The 15229-nt window shown below is 40.7% G+C and overlaps 2 protein-coding genes across 2 annotated transcripts in view; one reads left to right on the top strand and one right to left on the bottom strand.

The window, feature by feature from the left end:
* LOC117481775 overlaps positions 1 to 11165 on the top strand; it is a 39412-nt gene extending 28247 nt beyond the window's left edge. Inside the window, exons 29-35 of the mRNA XM_034129676.1 lie at positions 2607 to 2742; positions 2829 to 2871; positions 3876 to 4172; positions 4260 to 4430; positions 7711 to 7992; positions 8085 to 8351; positions 8649 to 11165. Of these exons, the coding sequence (XP_033985567.1) occupies positions 2607 to 2742; positions 2829 to 2871; positions 3876 to 4172; positions 4260 to 4430; positions 7711 to 7992; positions 8085 to 8351; positions 8649 to 11116 (3664 nt within the window). The 3' untranslated portion in view covers positions 11117 to 11165. The remainder of the gene's footprint in view (positions 1 to 2606; positions 2743 to 2828; positions 2872 to 3875; positions 4173 to 4259; positions 4431 to 7710; positions 7993 to 8084; positions 8352 to 8648) is intronic.
* Positions 11166 to 12066: 901 nt separating this feature from the next.
* Positions 12067 to 15229, bottom strand: part of cabp2a (calcium binding protein 2a) — a 36415-nt gene continuing 33252 nt past the window's right edge. Inside the window, exons 6-8 of the mRNA XM_034130097.1 lie at positions 12739 to 12848; positions 12469 to 12616; positions 12067 to 12220 (exon numbers count right to left, since the gene is read on the bottom strand). Of these exons, the coding sequence (XP_033985988.1) occupies positions 12195 to 12220; positions 12469 to 12616; positions 12739 to 12848 (284 nt within the window). The 3' untranslated portion in view covers positions 12067 to 12194. The remainder of the gene's footprint in view (positions 12221 to 12468; positions 12617 to 12738; positions 12849 to 15229) is intronic.

Genomic DNA, 15229 nt, shown 5'->3' with positions numbered 1-15229 from the left:
CCTCAAGTAAGGTTTTTCATGTTTGTGAGACAAGGAAGTCATCAATAGACCTGCCTCTTCATTTAAAGGGGACCTATCATGCAAAATGCACTTTTGTACGTCTTTTATACATGAATATGTGTCCCCGGTGTTCCAGGGAACTCACCAAGTGTCAGAAAACACAACCCTCTCTATTTTCCTCCATACCCAAATCTCTAAAAAAGGGGCTGCAACGGATCTGATAAAAACTGATCCAGATTTGAACACTTTACTGACGTCAGTAAAGTGGCCCTACGGCTATTGGGCCAACTCTCCACCTATCAGGGGAATGTGGGGTTGGGCCACGGCCGGCCATTGCCGCTCGAAAGCGCTGGAGACGCTGTAGTACATATGCCAGGCCTGTAAGTGGCGCTGTAGTCTGCCCACAAAAGCAGCGAAGAAGACTTCCCGCCCATAGTTACCATGGTTACCCTTCTGTTTATTCTCCGCTGTGGCTTTTTTTCTCCCTCCCCGAGGCAAGCGTTTGCTCCCGCTGCTTTAATTCAATGCAATCCCTCCCCGTCGAGGCAAGCACATTTAGTAATTTCATTAATTTGCTTTAATTTGCTTTTATATTTTAAGTAGGGCTGTCAGTCGATTAAAATATGTAATCGCGAATTAATTAATAAATTAATCGCACATTTTTTATCTGTTCTAAATGTAACTTAGAGGGATATTTTTCAAGTTTTTAATACTCTTATCAACATATGAGTGGACAAATATGCTTTATATGTTTGTTTATTATCATTTGAACAATGACTAATATTCTCATGAATATTAAACACAACAACCTCTGAACATTACAAATATTCGCCTCAATTCAACCTGGAACCTCTCTCATACAATAATACAATACAAAGTGTGTGTGTGTGTGTGTGTGTGTGTGTGTGTGTGTGTGTGTGTGTGTGTGTGTGTGTGTGTGTGTGTGTGTGTGTGTGTGTGTGTGTGTGTGTGTGAGAATGTGGAGACACTGTGATGGATCGTTGGAGCTATGTGCAGCTCAAGCCATATATGCTCGAACGGGAGCTGCCTGGACGCTGCAATCACGTTGCGCGCACTATCCGTGCTGAGTGTGCTGACTTTTCGTACAATGTCCCACTGTCTGGCTTCCTGCATAAAGTCAAGTGCTCGGCGCAGTTGTCGGCGAAATGTCGCTCCTCTGTTTTCATTGAAACAGCTCCTTATATCCGTTAGCGTAGTTAGCTAGCACCAGATGCTAACAACAACAACAACAACACGTAAGGTGTGCCTCGGTCGCTCCACACATACACACACCCTCCCGGTCCTCCCGATGGCCAGTCCGGGCCTGCCGGTGAGCGTGGAAGTGTGGTCTGCCACAAGCGGGCGGCAGGAACTCTGAAACTACGGGGCGGCCGAGGACAAAAAATACACATGCGTTAATCGCGTTAAAATAATTAGTGGCGTACATTTTTTTTTAAAGTTTAACGCGTTAACTTGACAGCCCTAATTTGAAGGTTTCCATATTAATTGCAGGGGTTAACATGTTAATGTTCCCAGCCCTAGTTTCCACCTGCACAACATCATCTTTTCAAAAAGTTATGAAATGTCTCAGTGAGTACTTGGATCATCTTAATATAAACTACACTGAATCTTGATAAACAGAATGCCCTGGAAGTTTCACTTAAACTTTGTTCCAAGTGCATGGATGGCCAACCAACTTTCAAAGAGTGAGTAAAAATAAATTCACAGCCTCACATTTGCTTCACACGTTTTGATGAACTCTTCATGTAGTAGGTACTTTTGCTCAAGTAAGGTTTTTGTTCATATGTGTGTTTTTCTACATATAAAACATATTCTTGATAAGCAGAATACTATGAGAGTTCAGTTTAACTCTCAGGCCAGTAACTGGCATGACATACAATAAGTGTCAGTTTAACAGCAAATATTACAATTGTAATGTCTTTCAGGGGGGGCGTGAAGTAAAAGTCAAGTCAGTCAAAGTCAACTTTATTGTCAATCTCAAAATATGTTTGTACACACAGAAAGATCAAAATACTGTTTCCCACAGTCCCGAGATATACAATAACACATTAAAATATAAGAACACTCAATAATTACAAAAAAAAACACAAAAATAACCGTTTACTTCAAGTAAGCAGGATATATATAAAAAATATGGTGTACATAGTGCAAATGAGAGTGCAAAAATGTGAGTGCAAAAATGTCCATAGCAGTGTAAAAGTGACTGGTGCTGGATTTGTTGTGTCTGTGTGTGTGGGGGGGTGTTAAAGTCCTGGTCCAGTGTGGGCAGGGTGGAGAGGTGGGAGAGAGGGGAAGAGTCTACTGTCTGTCTTCCATAAAAAAGAATTGTCAGGAGTGTCTGCTGACTCCACGTACAAGAAGGAGGAGGGCAAAATGTACAGAACTGTCACAAGACATTTTGATTTCAACTATTAGTAATTTGCAAGTTAACAGGGCAAGGCATATTTAAAAGTTGAAATCATGTGATTAAATGTGTCAAAAAGAAACTACTAGAAACGTTTATTTGATGTGGATTTTGGTAGCCCCTACCAACCAAAGCGGGAGTTTTGCAGTTAACAGTAAGCCATTCTTTCCTTCTATCCCAGATCCTACCGCAAGTTCCAGGTACCGAAACACATTGAAGTCATGCACACTCAAAAGCTCATCAATGTGTGTGACAAAGCCGAGGGGAATAGCTTCGACAGGAGTACTCAGATGCAGATCTGCAGCTTGAATGCAACGGTGAACATAACACGTGTAAATGAGGCAAAAATATCCTGTAATCGTGAAATGCTGCAATTTTTTATTAACACTATTTTATTTTACAGATATCTCGTGGTAAGGAACGCCGAAACTCTGCACAATCTACAGGTGAGTAAATACTACAGAAGTAAACACTAGTACCTTTGTCTTTTACAAAAATCTTCCATTTTATTTTGAAATGTACTGCACCTGGAAAAAAACGAAACAGTTTTGTGCTGAATGTTGTGGATAGATTTTATGATAGGTTTGACAAAGGGTAAGGCAAAGGTATAAACCATAACATGTTGTGCTCTTGACATTATTTCTATATCTTGTTATTTTCCACCCAAAATGTTCACATCTTTACAAAAAATAAAGATTATTATTAAATTACTAAACATAGAACTTGGGTTACAATACTTAACCTTATTCCAGTTATAACTCACACAGACGCCACCCTCTAATGGGTACAGTGGGCGGAGCCCCAACAAATGTACGCCCACCTCAAAACATGGACCCACCATACTCATCCTGACCAGCGCTATTTCATTGATCAATTACTCCAGCGTGTCTGTCATGCAGCAGCGAAGGTACAGGCTGTCTGCAGAAGGCTGTATGCGCCAGTATAAAATGTCTCTGACCCCTCAGAAAAATCCCCTAGCCCTGCAATCGGGGCTCTCATCTTCTGGTATTTTTTGCCAGGACACCTTGATACACTTGTCGAGGAGCAAAGGCAAAACCAAAGCAGGTTGAGCAAGGCGAGCAGGGCCGTGAAAACCTTACCTGCTTTACAAACCTCAGGAAGTTATCCCACAGATTTTTGGCTGGGACGCAGAGATAAGGTTCTTGCAGTGGTGACGCCATCCTCTATCAAGAGTAAAAGGAAAGCGGCAAAGCTGCCATATTGGATGGTCTTTATGTATGTGGGTAGGCTTGTCCTGACTGGCAGGCTACGTTTATGCAAATGTGAGGGACCGAATGCGTGCGTGTGATGGGAGAAGAGTATTTCCCATAGAGTCTAGCAGAGGATGGAGCCTGTGTGAGTTAAAAATGTTTCACAGTTTATCATGTTTGGATATAAGGTGTAACATGAATCACACAAACTATTTCTTGTGCTTTCTTATGATTGCCAGTGGTGCCCCCTCCTGGTAAAATAGAGTTCCAGCCAGTGACAACAGACTCTGTGATCCTGAGCTGGGGAGTGCCAAAGGGACTGAAGGGGCCCAAGATCTTCAGAGTAATCTGGAGTAAAGGGGGTTGGAGCAATGCTAGAAAACTGGAGGGTTACAAGGTCGTCAAAGATAATAATCAAGTTGTAATAAACGATCTTGAACTTGGACAGCAATATTTATTCAGTGTGGCCACAGAAGACAAGGATGGTAATTTAAGTGAATCGGTCCAGGAATTTCTTTCCACAGAATATAGAGAAGGTAAGACATTTCATATTTATTTCATGTAATGTGTGCATATTACCATTTTATTTACTAATTTACTGTCAAATTATGGCTTTCTTGCAGCAGTGCCATTCCCTCGACACCCAACAGCAAAAGTACATATAGATGCAACGGCTGTGTCCTTGAAACGGAGTCAAGGCAAAGAGATGCAAGCGATACGCACAGAAGAGTACTCAGATTTAGAGCCAGAGACAGAATACATCACAAATGTTAGGTCCAGTGAGCCGAACACAGGTAAGAGTTTTAAAGAACAGATTGCAACATGCCAACCGTTGTCATCCATACTGCTGACTTTTCATAATTTATATACAAATACATATATATATATATATATATATATATATATATATTTATATAATATATTTCAATAAATGAGAATAATATATTTTATATTGTATTTGAAAATATACTTTCATTATACAAGAAAAAGTAGGTTTTGAATAAGTACAAGTGAGCACAGTTTTTGTCAAATTTGACCAACTTTACTTATTAATAATGCTTCCTATTTGTGTTTCTATAATTTTTTTACTTTTCTCTATTGTAAGCAAAGTATATACCTCATTGCTTTCCTGAGTAAAAATAAAGGTCATAGGAAAAGAGTGGAATCTAATGACGGGCACAGTGTTACATATAAAACATATGTTTATATGGCACTTAATGATATGGGCATAGAAGTAAGCATTGTTATTGGGTGGAATGCAATACAAAAATCCTTCATTTGGTAAAGCATTAACTGATCTGAAAAAAACCTAAAGAGTTCCGTGCAAGGTGTGGCCGAAAGTTTTGTCTCAAAGAAAAGAGTTTATGACGGGGCAGGGCAAAGGTATTAACCATCAAATGTTTTATGTTTTGTTGTAATGTGTGTTGTGCTGTTTATCTTGGTATTATTCACAACATATTTGTATACCTCCAGAGCCACTTAGTAAAAAAAACAGACTCTAATAACCTGTGGATTATATTGCTGGTGAATGATTCACTTTTACTGTAAACTGGTGATAAGGGCCGGCTGTGACTCAGTAGGTAGAGAGGGTCCTTATAAGTACATGAGAGGTTCACTCACATAAAATTACTCCTGAAGGTGTGTCTGGATGGGTAAAGGTTGGAATGTAGTGTAGATTTAAGTAAGTAAAGTACAATTATGAAAATAAAATGATACAGGAATACAAGCTTTCTGAGGAATATGCTTGAGAAGATGATGTTTAAAAAGCAGCGATAGATTAGCAAACTTCCAGAGTTGGGGAAGCCAAGCATTAAAAAACATTGAGTGAAATTGTAAGGAGGGGGGAGGGGTATACTTTATGGAGAGTGCAAGGGTTCTTTTAAATCAGGTAGAGAGCAAAACTGGGTAATCAAGGAGCCAATTACTAAAGTTTAAGTTTTTAACAAAATCATGTATTCAGGAGCACATACAAACTTTACTAAGAAACAAAAATCAGAGCTGTCTAAAATACAATTTCCTGCTGTGTTCTGCTGTGTTCTGCTGTGTTCTGCCTCCCTCAGTCTCTCCCAGTCTCAGTCAGTCTCAATCAGCATGGCAGAAGGGGTTAAAATCCAATCCAAACATTTCAAAAATAAAAGCATGCAGCAGGAAGTAAAACCAGTTAAAAAGCAAACACATTTCAGAGTAAAAGCACACAATAAAAAAGGTACCTGTTAAGCCCGATTTCCCCCGCCGACGGGGGCAAACACAGAAATATTCACAAAACTGTGTCTCAGGGCTTCTTAACATTTAACAACCTTTTAATGTGTCATACATAACATTTATGGCAATAAACTTATTTTTCATTAAAGTGTAACGGAGCTTTTGCTTTTGGGAAAACTGCGTGTGCATCACTCTCATTCCTCAATGGTAATGTTTAGATGGATTTAGGAACCCCCCCTAGATTTTATTGGCTCTAATGGTTCAAAAGAGGTGTCAATCATCAAAATCGACCAATGGGTTCCAGAGATACGGCGAATACACCCAAATGCACCCAGAGGTGGGTTTTCTTTTCTAAACCTCTCTAAAAAGGTCAAATTTCACTTGTTTTGTATCAATCTTGATACAGGGTACTTATTATATGTTATAGTTTGGATTCCTAAAGGTTTTTGTCTACTATCCCATCATTCAAGGGTGGTTTTCACTATAAGTAATGGGGTTTTTTTGAACGGAAACTATAATTTACATTTTTTTACTATGTTCAATCGGAATTTACTTTAAAATAAAAAAATAGGCTCAGGGCTTAACAGGTTAATTGTTCATTATTGCATGGTTTTTAACCTGTTAAGCCCTGAGCCTGTTTTTCAGGTCTCAGGCTCGAAAATGACATTCCCAGAACAAATGACCATATCTTCACTTCTAAAAGGGTTAAATTAATAATCTTTTTTCTCAAAGTAATGATAAACCTGTGAGTTGGATGTAGAAAAGTCAGATTCAATATAGATGTTTTTTATTTTAAAGAAAATTCAGATTTTACATAGTAAAAAACTGTAAATTATAGTGTCCGTCCAAAAATTCTTTTTTACTTATAGTGAAAACTACCCTTGGATGATGGTAAGGTAGACTACAAGCTGTAGGAATCCAAAGTACAACATATAATAAGTACCCTGTATCAAGATTGATGCAAAACAAAACAAGTGACATTTAACCTTTTTAGAGAGATTTAGCAAAAAGAAACCACTTCTGGGGTCATTTGGGTGGATTTTCTATATCTCTGGCCTCCCTTGCTCGATTTTGATGGTTGACACCTCTTTCTGACCGTTAGAGCCAATAGAATCGAAGGGGGAGTCCCCCACACACACTCATTGTGAAAAGAAAAGGTGGGGGCTTCGCGCATGCAGTTTTGCATTAGAGTGAAGCTACATTCTAGCTCTGACACCTAGAAACGGAATAGCATGGATTATCCGTTGTATTGGTCATGGATTATCCTTTATTAAGGGACACAGACACATTGGATTAACCTATGGATTAACTTCAGCAGCGTTTTTATCATTTTAATGCCATTGAAGACCACTTTGGAGAGACTACAGAGCCAAGGTAAAAATGTTAGCATATTTAGCTACCTAGCGTCACCTGTTTTGATGTCCGTTTTTGCTTTTAACGTCGCCATTTCGTATAATTCAGTGGTAATGTGGGTGATATGGTGAAAAGATAAATAATAAGGTTTTGTGAGTGATTTTCGGTGCAGTAAAGTGTTAGCATTTTTCGCTCGTTGCTAATTCAGAGGCTCAGTGTTAGCATTGTGGGTTTTCTTATGAAAACAAAAAAAAAATGATGTTAGATGAGTTTCTTCCCGTTACATGGATATAAAACATTCATAGTTGTATTAAATGAACATGCCCTCAGACACTGTTTCCTGCAAGATGTTGCGGCAGTGTCCCGGTACCGGGGTCTCTCGGGCTTAACAGGTTAAAAATACATTGCCATGTGACAAAAGTCTTCCTGTGACAAAAAGTTTTACAACATGATGTTTGGGTATAAGGTCTATCATGACATGTTCACTAATGACTCCTTTTACTCTCTTGTCTTTGCCAGTGGTGCCCCCTCCTGGTAAGATAACGTTTTCTTCAGTGGAAATAAACTCTCTGGTCCTGAGCTGGGAACTGCCGAAGGGACTAAAGGGGCCTAAAAACTTCATAGTAAAGTGGACTAAAGGAGAGTGGATCCACGGAAGAGAGCTGGAAGGTTACTCTGTCGTCAAAGATGCTCATCAATTTGAAATAAACGACCTTGAGCTTGGACAGCGGTATATATTCAGTGTGGCCACAGACAAGGATGGTAATTTAAGTGAATGGGTTGAGAACTTTGTTTTCACAGGTAAACATTTGAGATGACAACCCATTAAATATCTTTACACTGGAGTGTGTGCATGAAAAATAATGTATTTTCAAATGACTACTCTGTTACAGCGGTGCCAGCCCCTCGGCTCTTAACCAAAACACATTCAGAGGCCAGCGCCGTGACCTTGAAATGGACCAAAGGGGAAAACATGGAGGGAATTAAACATCAGTTCATTATAACCCTCAAAAGTCAGGGAAAAGAGGCACTAGCGATACATACAAAAGAGTGCTTCAAGACAATCTCTAATTTAGAGCCAGGGACGGAATACACCATCGAAGTCTCAACAATGCTGATCGACAGGTGCAGTGAGCCTGTCTCTACAACGATACTCACAGGTGAGGGCTTATATCCCCTGCTTTTTATTTTAAAATCACACTGCTCATACTAACATGCTAACTTTTCATAAGTGCAAGAGAATTATATGAGAGAGAGTGGGGGAGAATAAACAAAAGGTGTTTAAGAATAAAACACATTTTGAATTAGAATAAATTGCTCGATCCATGGATAAGTTCTGAGACTAACTGATCTTAATAAATATTTAGTCAAAGTTTGTATGGAATTCCCCTTTAACTAATAGATATAGAACAAAATGTGACATCCTCATTCATCTATCTCTTCATGTTGATCCACAGAGGCCTGTTTCAGGAAGGTGCTGTCAAAGATGGGCCTTGAAGACTATTATGATGACAAGCTCACACTAAGCACTGTTCTTGAGATCAATCAAAGTGATACATCAGAGAGCAAACTTGAAAGCCCAAAGTCATATCCTGAGGCTTTTTTGAGGAAACTCATGATGTTAAACGCAAATGCTCGAAGTGTTAAATGTGTGTCCAAAGATGTTGACACAGACAAGCAAAACACCATCAATCCGTTGGACCTGATAACTGCGTTGTTTCTCTGTTCCGACGGATTTCTTCAACAAGACATGGTTGTGAAAATGGCACTGTGCCAGTTCGCGGTCCCGCTCCTCATGCCCAACCATGACACAAGAGAAATCACCATGATGCTGTGGGCTATGCGCGAAATAGTTCGGACCTTCAGCCCCTCCAAACTGGCATTCAGAAACTTAAGCTGTGAAGAAAGAATTGTGCTCACTGATATTCCTCTGCTGTCGTTCGTCAGGCTGGGGAGGACGAGCCTGTCCAAATCTCAGGTGCTGAACAAACTGCTCAGCAACACTAAGGAGTGTTATGATATATTTTATAATCGTAACATGGAGGGTGGTGATGTACCCAGGCAGATTTCTGAGGGGCTAGTTGAAATGACCTGGTACCTCCCGTGTGGGAAAAAGAACACAGACAAATTCACTGAGCCGCTGGCCGTCGCCAACCTCAGAGGAGACATCAGGGACTTCGACAAGCAGTTCTCATTCCTCTGCCAGACCTCTGCAGCTGTGTACATCTTCTGTGATGAGTCAGAAATGGATTACTTCAAGCATTTGGAAGGGATGGTTGTGGAAGCCAGGTTGCTTTTGATAAGCAGCATACAGGGGAAAAGCTTCACACTCAAAACGATGACAATCAAACCTAGTTTAAAGACAACTACTGTGAGCCAGAGGAAAAATACGGAGTCAGAACTGGTAAAGGCCCTCCAGGAATCAATCCCTAAGATGCTTGGAAACTGCCCAGTCAAAGTGTCAATGGAAAATTTGGCAGACACAGCTCGCCGCTGTGATATCTTGGTTGATGAGGACATTGATGAATGCCAGGGTGTTAGGAAGAATGCAGATAACATCATCCAACACATCGCTAACACCTCTATGTTCAAAGAAAAACAACTACCTTCCCAGGGACACATCTGGAAAGAGCTTTCATTGCTCGAAACGGAGTACTGGAGACTGCGAAACGCTGGCAATGAAAACATTGAGGACTACCGCAAGTCTTTGAAAATAACAGAAAAAGATCTTAAAACTCACCAGCAAAGATTAGAGATAAGCTCTGCAATGCTTAGATTCTTTCAAGGGGTGGCCTCAGAAGTGCAACGCTACTATTTCCTCAAATGGCTGGAAATGGATTTGGACAATCTGTCCCGAAATGAACTGTCAGATCTGAAAGATAGATATAAAGAGCTAAGGGAAAAATGTCCTGAAGACACAGAAAAGATTGCAGAGATTGATCAGAAAATATCAGCTTGTTCTTTACGCCTTGAGCACTTTTTCCGAGAGTGTGGCCAGCTGTTCCAATGTGTGAATCACCTGCCAGAATTCAGCAGTCAAAGAAAGACCTTGGAACAACTTCCTGAACTCTGTGCTCAGATGCTGCTAGATGGTTTCCCTCTTGAGCTCGTTGATGGAGATGTTGCAAACATTCCGTTGAAATGGATCACTGAGGTGCTAAGGGAGCTTCACAAGTCTATGCATTCCAAAAGTAAGCTGAAAGTCATCACAATCATTGGAGCTGAGAACTCAGGAAAATCGACTCTGCTAAACACCATGTTTGGGGTCAGGTTTGCAGTCAGCAAAGGCACATGCACCAGAGGGGCGTTCATCCACCTGATCAATGTCAACGAACACGTCAGGAGGAAACTGGAGTGCGACTGCATCATGATAATTGACACAGAGGGACTGAAACCACATCAGATTGTCCAAGATGATCACAGCCATGAACGTGACATAGAAGTAGCGAGCCTCGCTGTAGCACTTAGTGACGCCACAATCGTCAGTGTTTCCATTGACAACTCAAAAGAGAAAGATCTCTTAGAAATGGTGCTTCATGCTTTCACGAGGTTGAAGAATGTGGGCAAGAAGCCACTCTGTCATTTTGTGCACACCAACATGTCAGAAAGTCCTGCTGTAGAGAGGAAGAAGAGAGGTAAAGAGTTGGTGAAACAGCTCAATGAAGTGATCCGAAAGGACACTAGGATGAGGAAGGCCAAAATCACTAAGTGCTCAGATGTGATGGAGTTTGATCAAGACACTTTCAGTTGGTACATGCCTCCGGTTTGGAACGGGACTCCACCTATGGCACCTTTCAGTGTTGACTACAGTGAGACGGCACATGCTTTGAAAAAGAGACTCATAGGGGACCTCAAAAAGTGCCAGGGAAGAGGTGATCTGATGCAATTTATCAGCGATGTGGATAGATTCTGGAAAGGTTTGTGAGGCAGGAAAAGATGGCAAAGGGAAAATGCAGTTATTTCCCTGGAGCATGTTTTAATTTTATTTAAAAAAAAAGAGAAAATAAAAGATTACTGAGCAATATAAACTAATTTATTGTCACTCTTATTCATTGTTAATACATTAAAATGTATAATGCATTTCTTAAAATATCTGACACTGTACAAACATTAAACATGTATATAGTTGCAGAAAATAAGCAAGTACTACTTTGTGACATTCTGTATATTCATTTTCGCCTGAACAAAGAAACAGGACCTGTGACAGGTGTGTAGACCAAAAAGAACAATCCTGTTATTGTTATCAAATTTGTATCAAAAAGATAGTTGACACTGAATATACAACATCTGCAAGATTTATTTGCAGATATAGGTTGTATCGTATCAAAAGTCCTGAATAAAAGTTTTACTATGTATTTTTGAGGCTGTTTGTGCAATAAAAGTGTATAAATAATCCAATGTCACTTTTGCCTTCTACACTACAATATTCAACAGTAATGACAGTCACAATGTTATGAATGGAAGAGCTTAGATAGTACATTTGTGATAAGTGATAATAAATACTTAAGATTCACGCAGGTTATATAGTAAACTGCATGTTTAAAGGGCCAGTTCACCCAAATTACAAAAAGAAAACATCCTCGAAAATCTCAACAGGCCAACTGAACACCTAAAGTAACTTCTCTTCTAATTTTAACTTGATTGATTGAATACTGTGTGTAAACTGACAAATCAGGTAACTTCTCTTATGTACTGCAAACCAAATTGTTGCTCGTATGGTATTCACAGTTCAAATACATTCAAATTTAAATCCACTTCTAAAGAGAAGCTTTGAGCAACCATCTGCTGAATTATCACTTTACAATCTCTTAGTACATGTTAAATAAATTATACATTATTACATTCATACAACAGTTACACATCAAATGCATTCTCTTATACTTGAGAGATGTTGAATTAACGGAAAACTACAAACACCAATAAGATTATTGTACATCATGAAGAATTAAACGGTGTGCAGTCCGGTCCATGTTGGTGCAGTAGCGCAATAGTTTGGTGAAGAGTCAGCGAGACATCATTCGCACAAACTCTGTGGAAAAAAAGGTGTGGTGTTATTGTTGAAGGGAAGGGAGTATGGCTTTTAAATACATACTTTCTTCAATACTCCATTTCTGTATTTAGTTAGCCTGAATACCAAAGCAAATTCGTGAACATACTTGGCCATAAACTTGATTCTAAATCTGATCTTATTAGCCTGATTGAAAAACAAGCTGAGTGGTGAGTACCACATAAAACAATTTTTTTCCCTTTTATATTTTTCTTTCTGAAATCACATACCTTCGAAGTCCACCTCTCCGTCCCCATTGAGGTCAACATCTCGCAGGATCTCGTCTATCTCGCGGTGGTTCAGCTGCTCCCCCATTAGCTTTTTCATGGCTTCCCTCAGCTCTCCGAGGCTGATCTGACCATCACCATCAGAGTCAAACTGGGAAATAAAAAAAAGGAGTATGAAACATTGAAAGCACATACAAATAAATGCATTACAGTTGAAACAAGTTAAAGTTTGTGAAAGGGGGTGATCTTTTTGTTACAAATTGTCTGGCAGACCTCTTTGAAGGCATCCCTCAGCTCCTTGACTCCAATCATGTCTGCTGTCTCAGCGAGCATTTTAGGACCCATCAGTTCCACAAAGTCTTCGAAGTCCACTCTGCCGCCACCTTAGGGGGTAGAAAACAAGTAGGCAAGAAATGTTCAGGCTTTTCTCATTCACTGTAGGGAAATATACCTACAAAATAAAGGCACTTTATTTATTGCAACTCACGTAATCAATTTGTAACCCACATGTCAATACAAAAGTCAAGTTACGTAGTATAGAGAGCAACAAGGATCGCAAGAAAAATGCAGGTATGGACATGATAAAAAAAAAACCTGACTTTCAGCCAGGAGTCTGACTGTTTAGTACCTTAGTTAAGTATTGTGTGGCAGTGTTGGGCCGTCAGCGCCAGCAAGGCCTATACACTATCAGAATCACTGACTAACCTTTTAATATAATATTTTAATTAACCAGTGGCGAGCCGTGACTTTTATACCTAGGCCCTCTGACCCCCACCTTCCCTCAAAAAAAATAAAATAAAAGAGTTATTACGTCACAACGTATACTTCAGCGGAATAACAAAACAACGGCCCGGGGTGCAAAACGCATCAATGACAGCAACCCTTTACCACACAAAACAACACCTGTAAATAACCCAATTTGTGTTCTTTGAAATTGAAAAGGATATTGCATTGTGTTTGTTACTTTCGTTGCAGTTGTTTATATGTCTTAAAGGTGGGGTAGGTAATTCACTTCAGAAACACTTTTTGTTATATTCCATGGAATGCTCTTAACATCCCGATAGCAATGAATACATTAAATGCTTTGACAATAAATACATAAAAAAATGTCATCTGTGGAAGCCGTGGCGCTTTAAAAAGCACGACCAATTATTTTAGCCGGCCCGGCTCAAATAACTGGATGGCCTACCTGCCTGTCAGCCTTCCATCTCGTGCACAAACTTATCTCGTGCCCTCATTAGTCATGTGCGCGTTCGTGTGTGTTGGAGGAGGGGCTCTGTAAGGAAGTCTGAAGGAAGGGGAAGATTTTTTTCGGCTGCGTACTTTCAAATTCTAGCGCACTCGAGCTGGTTTCTCCATTCTTACCTACCCTACCTTTAAGTGTAATTTGGCTTGGCTTCCTATTTTTGTATGGACATGCTTTTATTTTTAAGGCGAGTTTGTTGTTTCTGTTGACAGGAAGTTGTTGTTGCTATGGAAACAACGTCACGGAGAAAAGCTTCACAGCGGGCGGAACTTGTCATAAAGTCCGCGATAATAAAACCCACTCATTTAGAGGGCAGATATGATTGGTCAATTGTACTGTCATTTGACATTACTCTCTCGTTGAGTTACTATAGATGGCCCTCTGTGAATTCATAGCTGGACCACCAATCAGCTCCTGTATTCACAGTAACTCGCAGAGATGAGCTTCTTTAATTTAACCATTCACATTCCAACAGAAACTGAATAGGCAGATTTGAAGGATTTATTTCTTTGGGAATGTTATTTTAAATACAATTAAATCAAGTTATTTTGGTAAAACTAATGAAAAATATAACTAAAAAAATATTTAAAAAATATATATTAAAAAGAATATTATTTTTTTTAATGTTTTTAAATATAATTTTGTAGAATATCTTAGGCCCTCACGTTCGCCATTCACGTTCGCCATTCCAGCGGGGCAGATGGAGGAGGATGGCGAGGACTTCTCGTTGGCGGGCACTTCTGGGTCCGGCGTCCATGGAAGTCCACCGCCCAGGTCTGTCCGCCAGGACTTCCCCCTGGTGATGACCATGGCGGCGGAGTGTGTAGTGCTACCACTCCCCCCACCACTGCCGCCGAAACCGGTGAGCCGCCTCCGCCAGGGGTTCTACGGCCTGGTCCGCTCGGCGCAGCCAGCCTTCGTTTCACCCCCGTTGCCAGATCTGGCAGTGTGTGGAGGCGTCGTGGCGACAGCCACTGAAGGCGAAGGCTCCAGTGGCTGGTATGGTGGGGATCCTCAGGGTGCAGGGCCGCACGGACACAGCATGTCCCGGCGTGCCCCCCCTTGATGAGAGCCTGGCAGCCCATCTGCTCCCACAGGCAGCAGGCTGGGCGGAGAACCTCTGCCCCGCTGCCGCGTGACATAATAGCTCCGATTAATGCAGTTCACCGTTAATGTGAAACACAGCGTTAATACGAAGGCCCCGAGAGAGTGGCCGCGGTGCGTTCAAGGACCTCCACAGAAAATCGGCCTTTTTCATGTCGGTTCCCCATAAGCCAATCTTCCTTTCATGGAAGGTTTGGCGAAGGAGAGGGCCACCAGAGAGTACCACAGCTTCTTAGCTGCGGCTCCACAGCTCTTTGCGTGTCCCCTAAAACACAGTTTTATGGGGAATGGAAGCTCAGCTGTGTACTGACAGAATGGCTGGACAGGATGCTGCGACTGGGTTACTCACTCCAGTTCTGCAGCGAACTCCATTCAGGGGTGTAAGAGAGGCAAATCTATCATCCCAGGAGGAGA

Source organism: Trematomus bernacchii, unplaced genomic scaffold (assembly GCF_902827165.1).
Source record: "Trematomus bernacchii unplaced genomic scaffold, fTreBer1.1, whole genome shotgun sequence".
Classification (NCBI taxonomy): Eukaryota; Metazoa; Chordata; class Actinopteri; order Perciformes; family Nototheniidae; genus Trematomus; species Trematomus bernacchii.
This window is presented reverse-complemented; position numbering and strand designations above follow the sequence as displayed.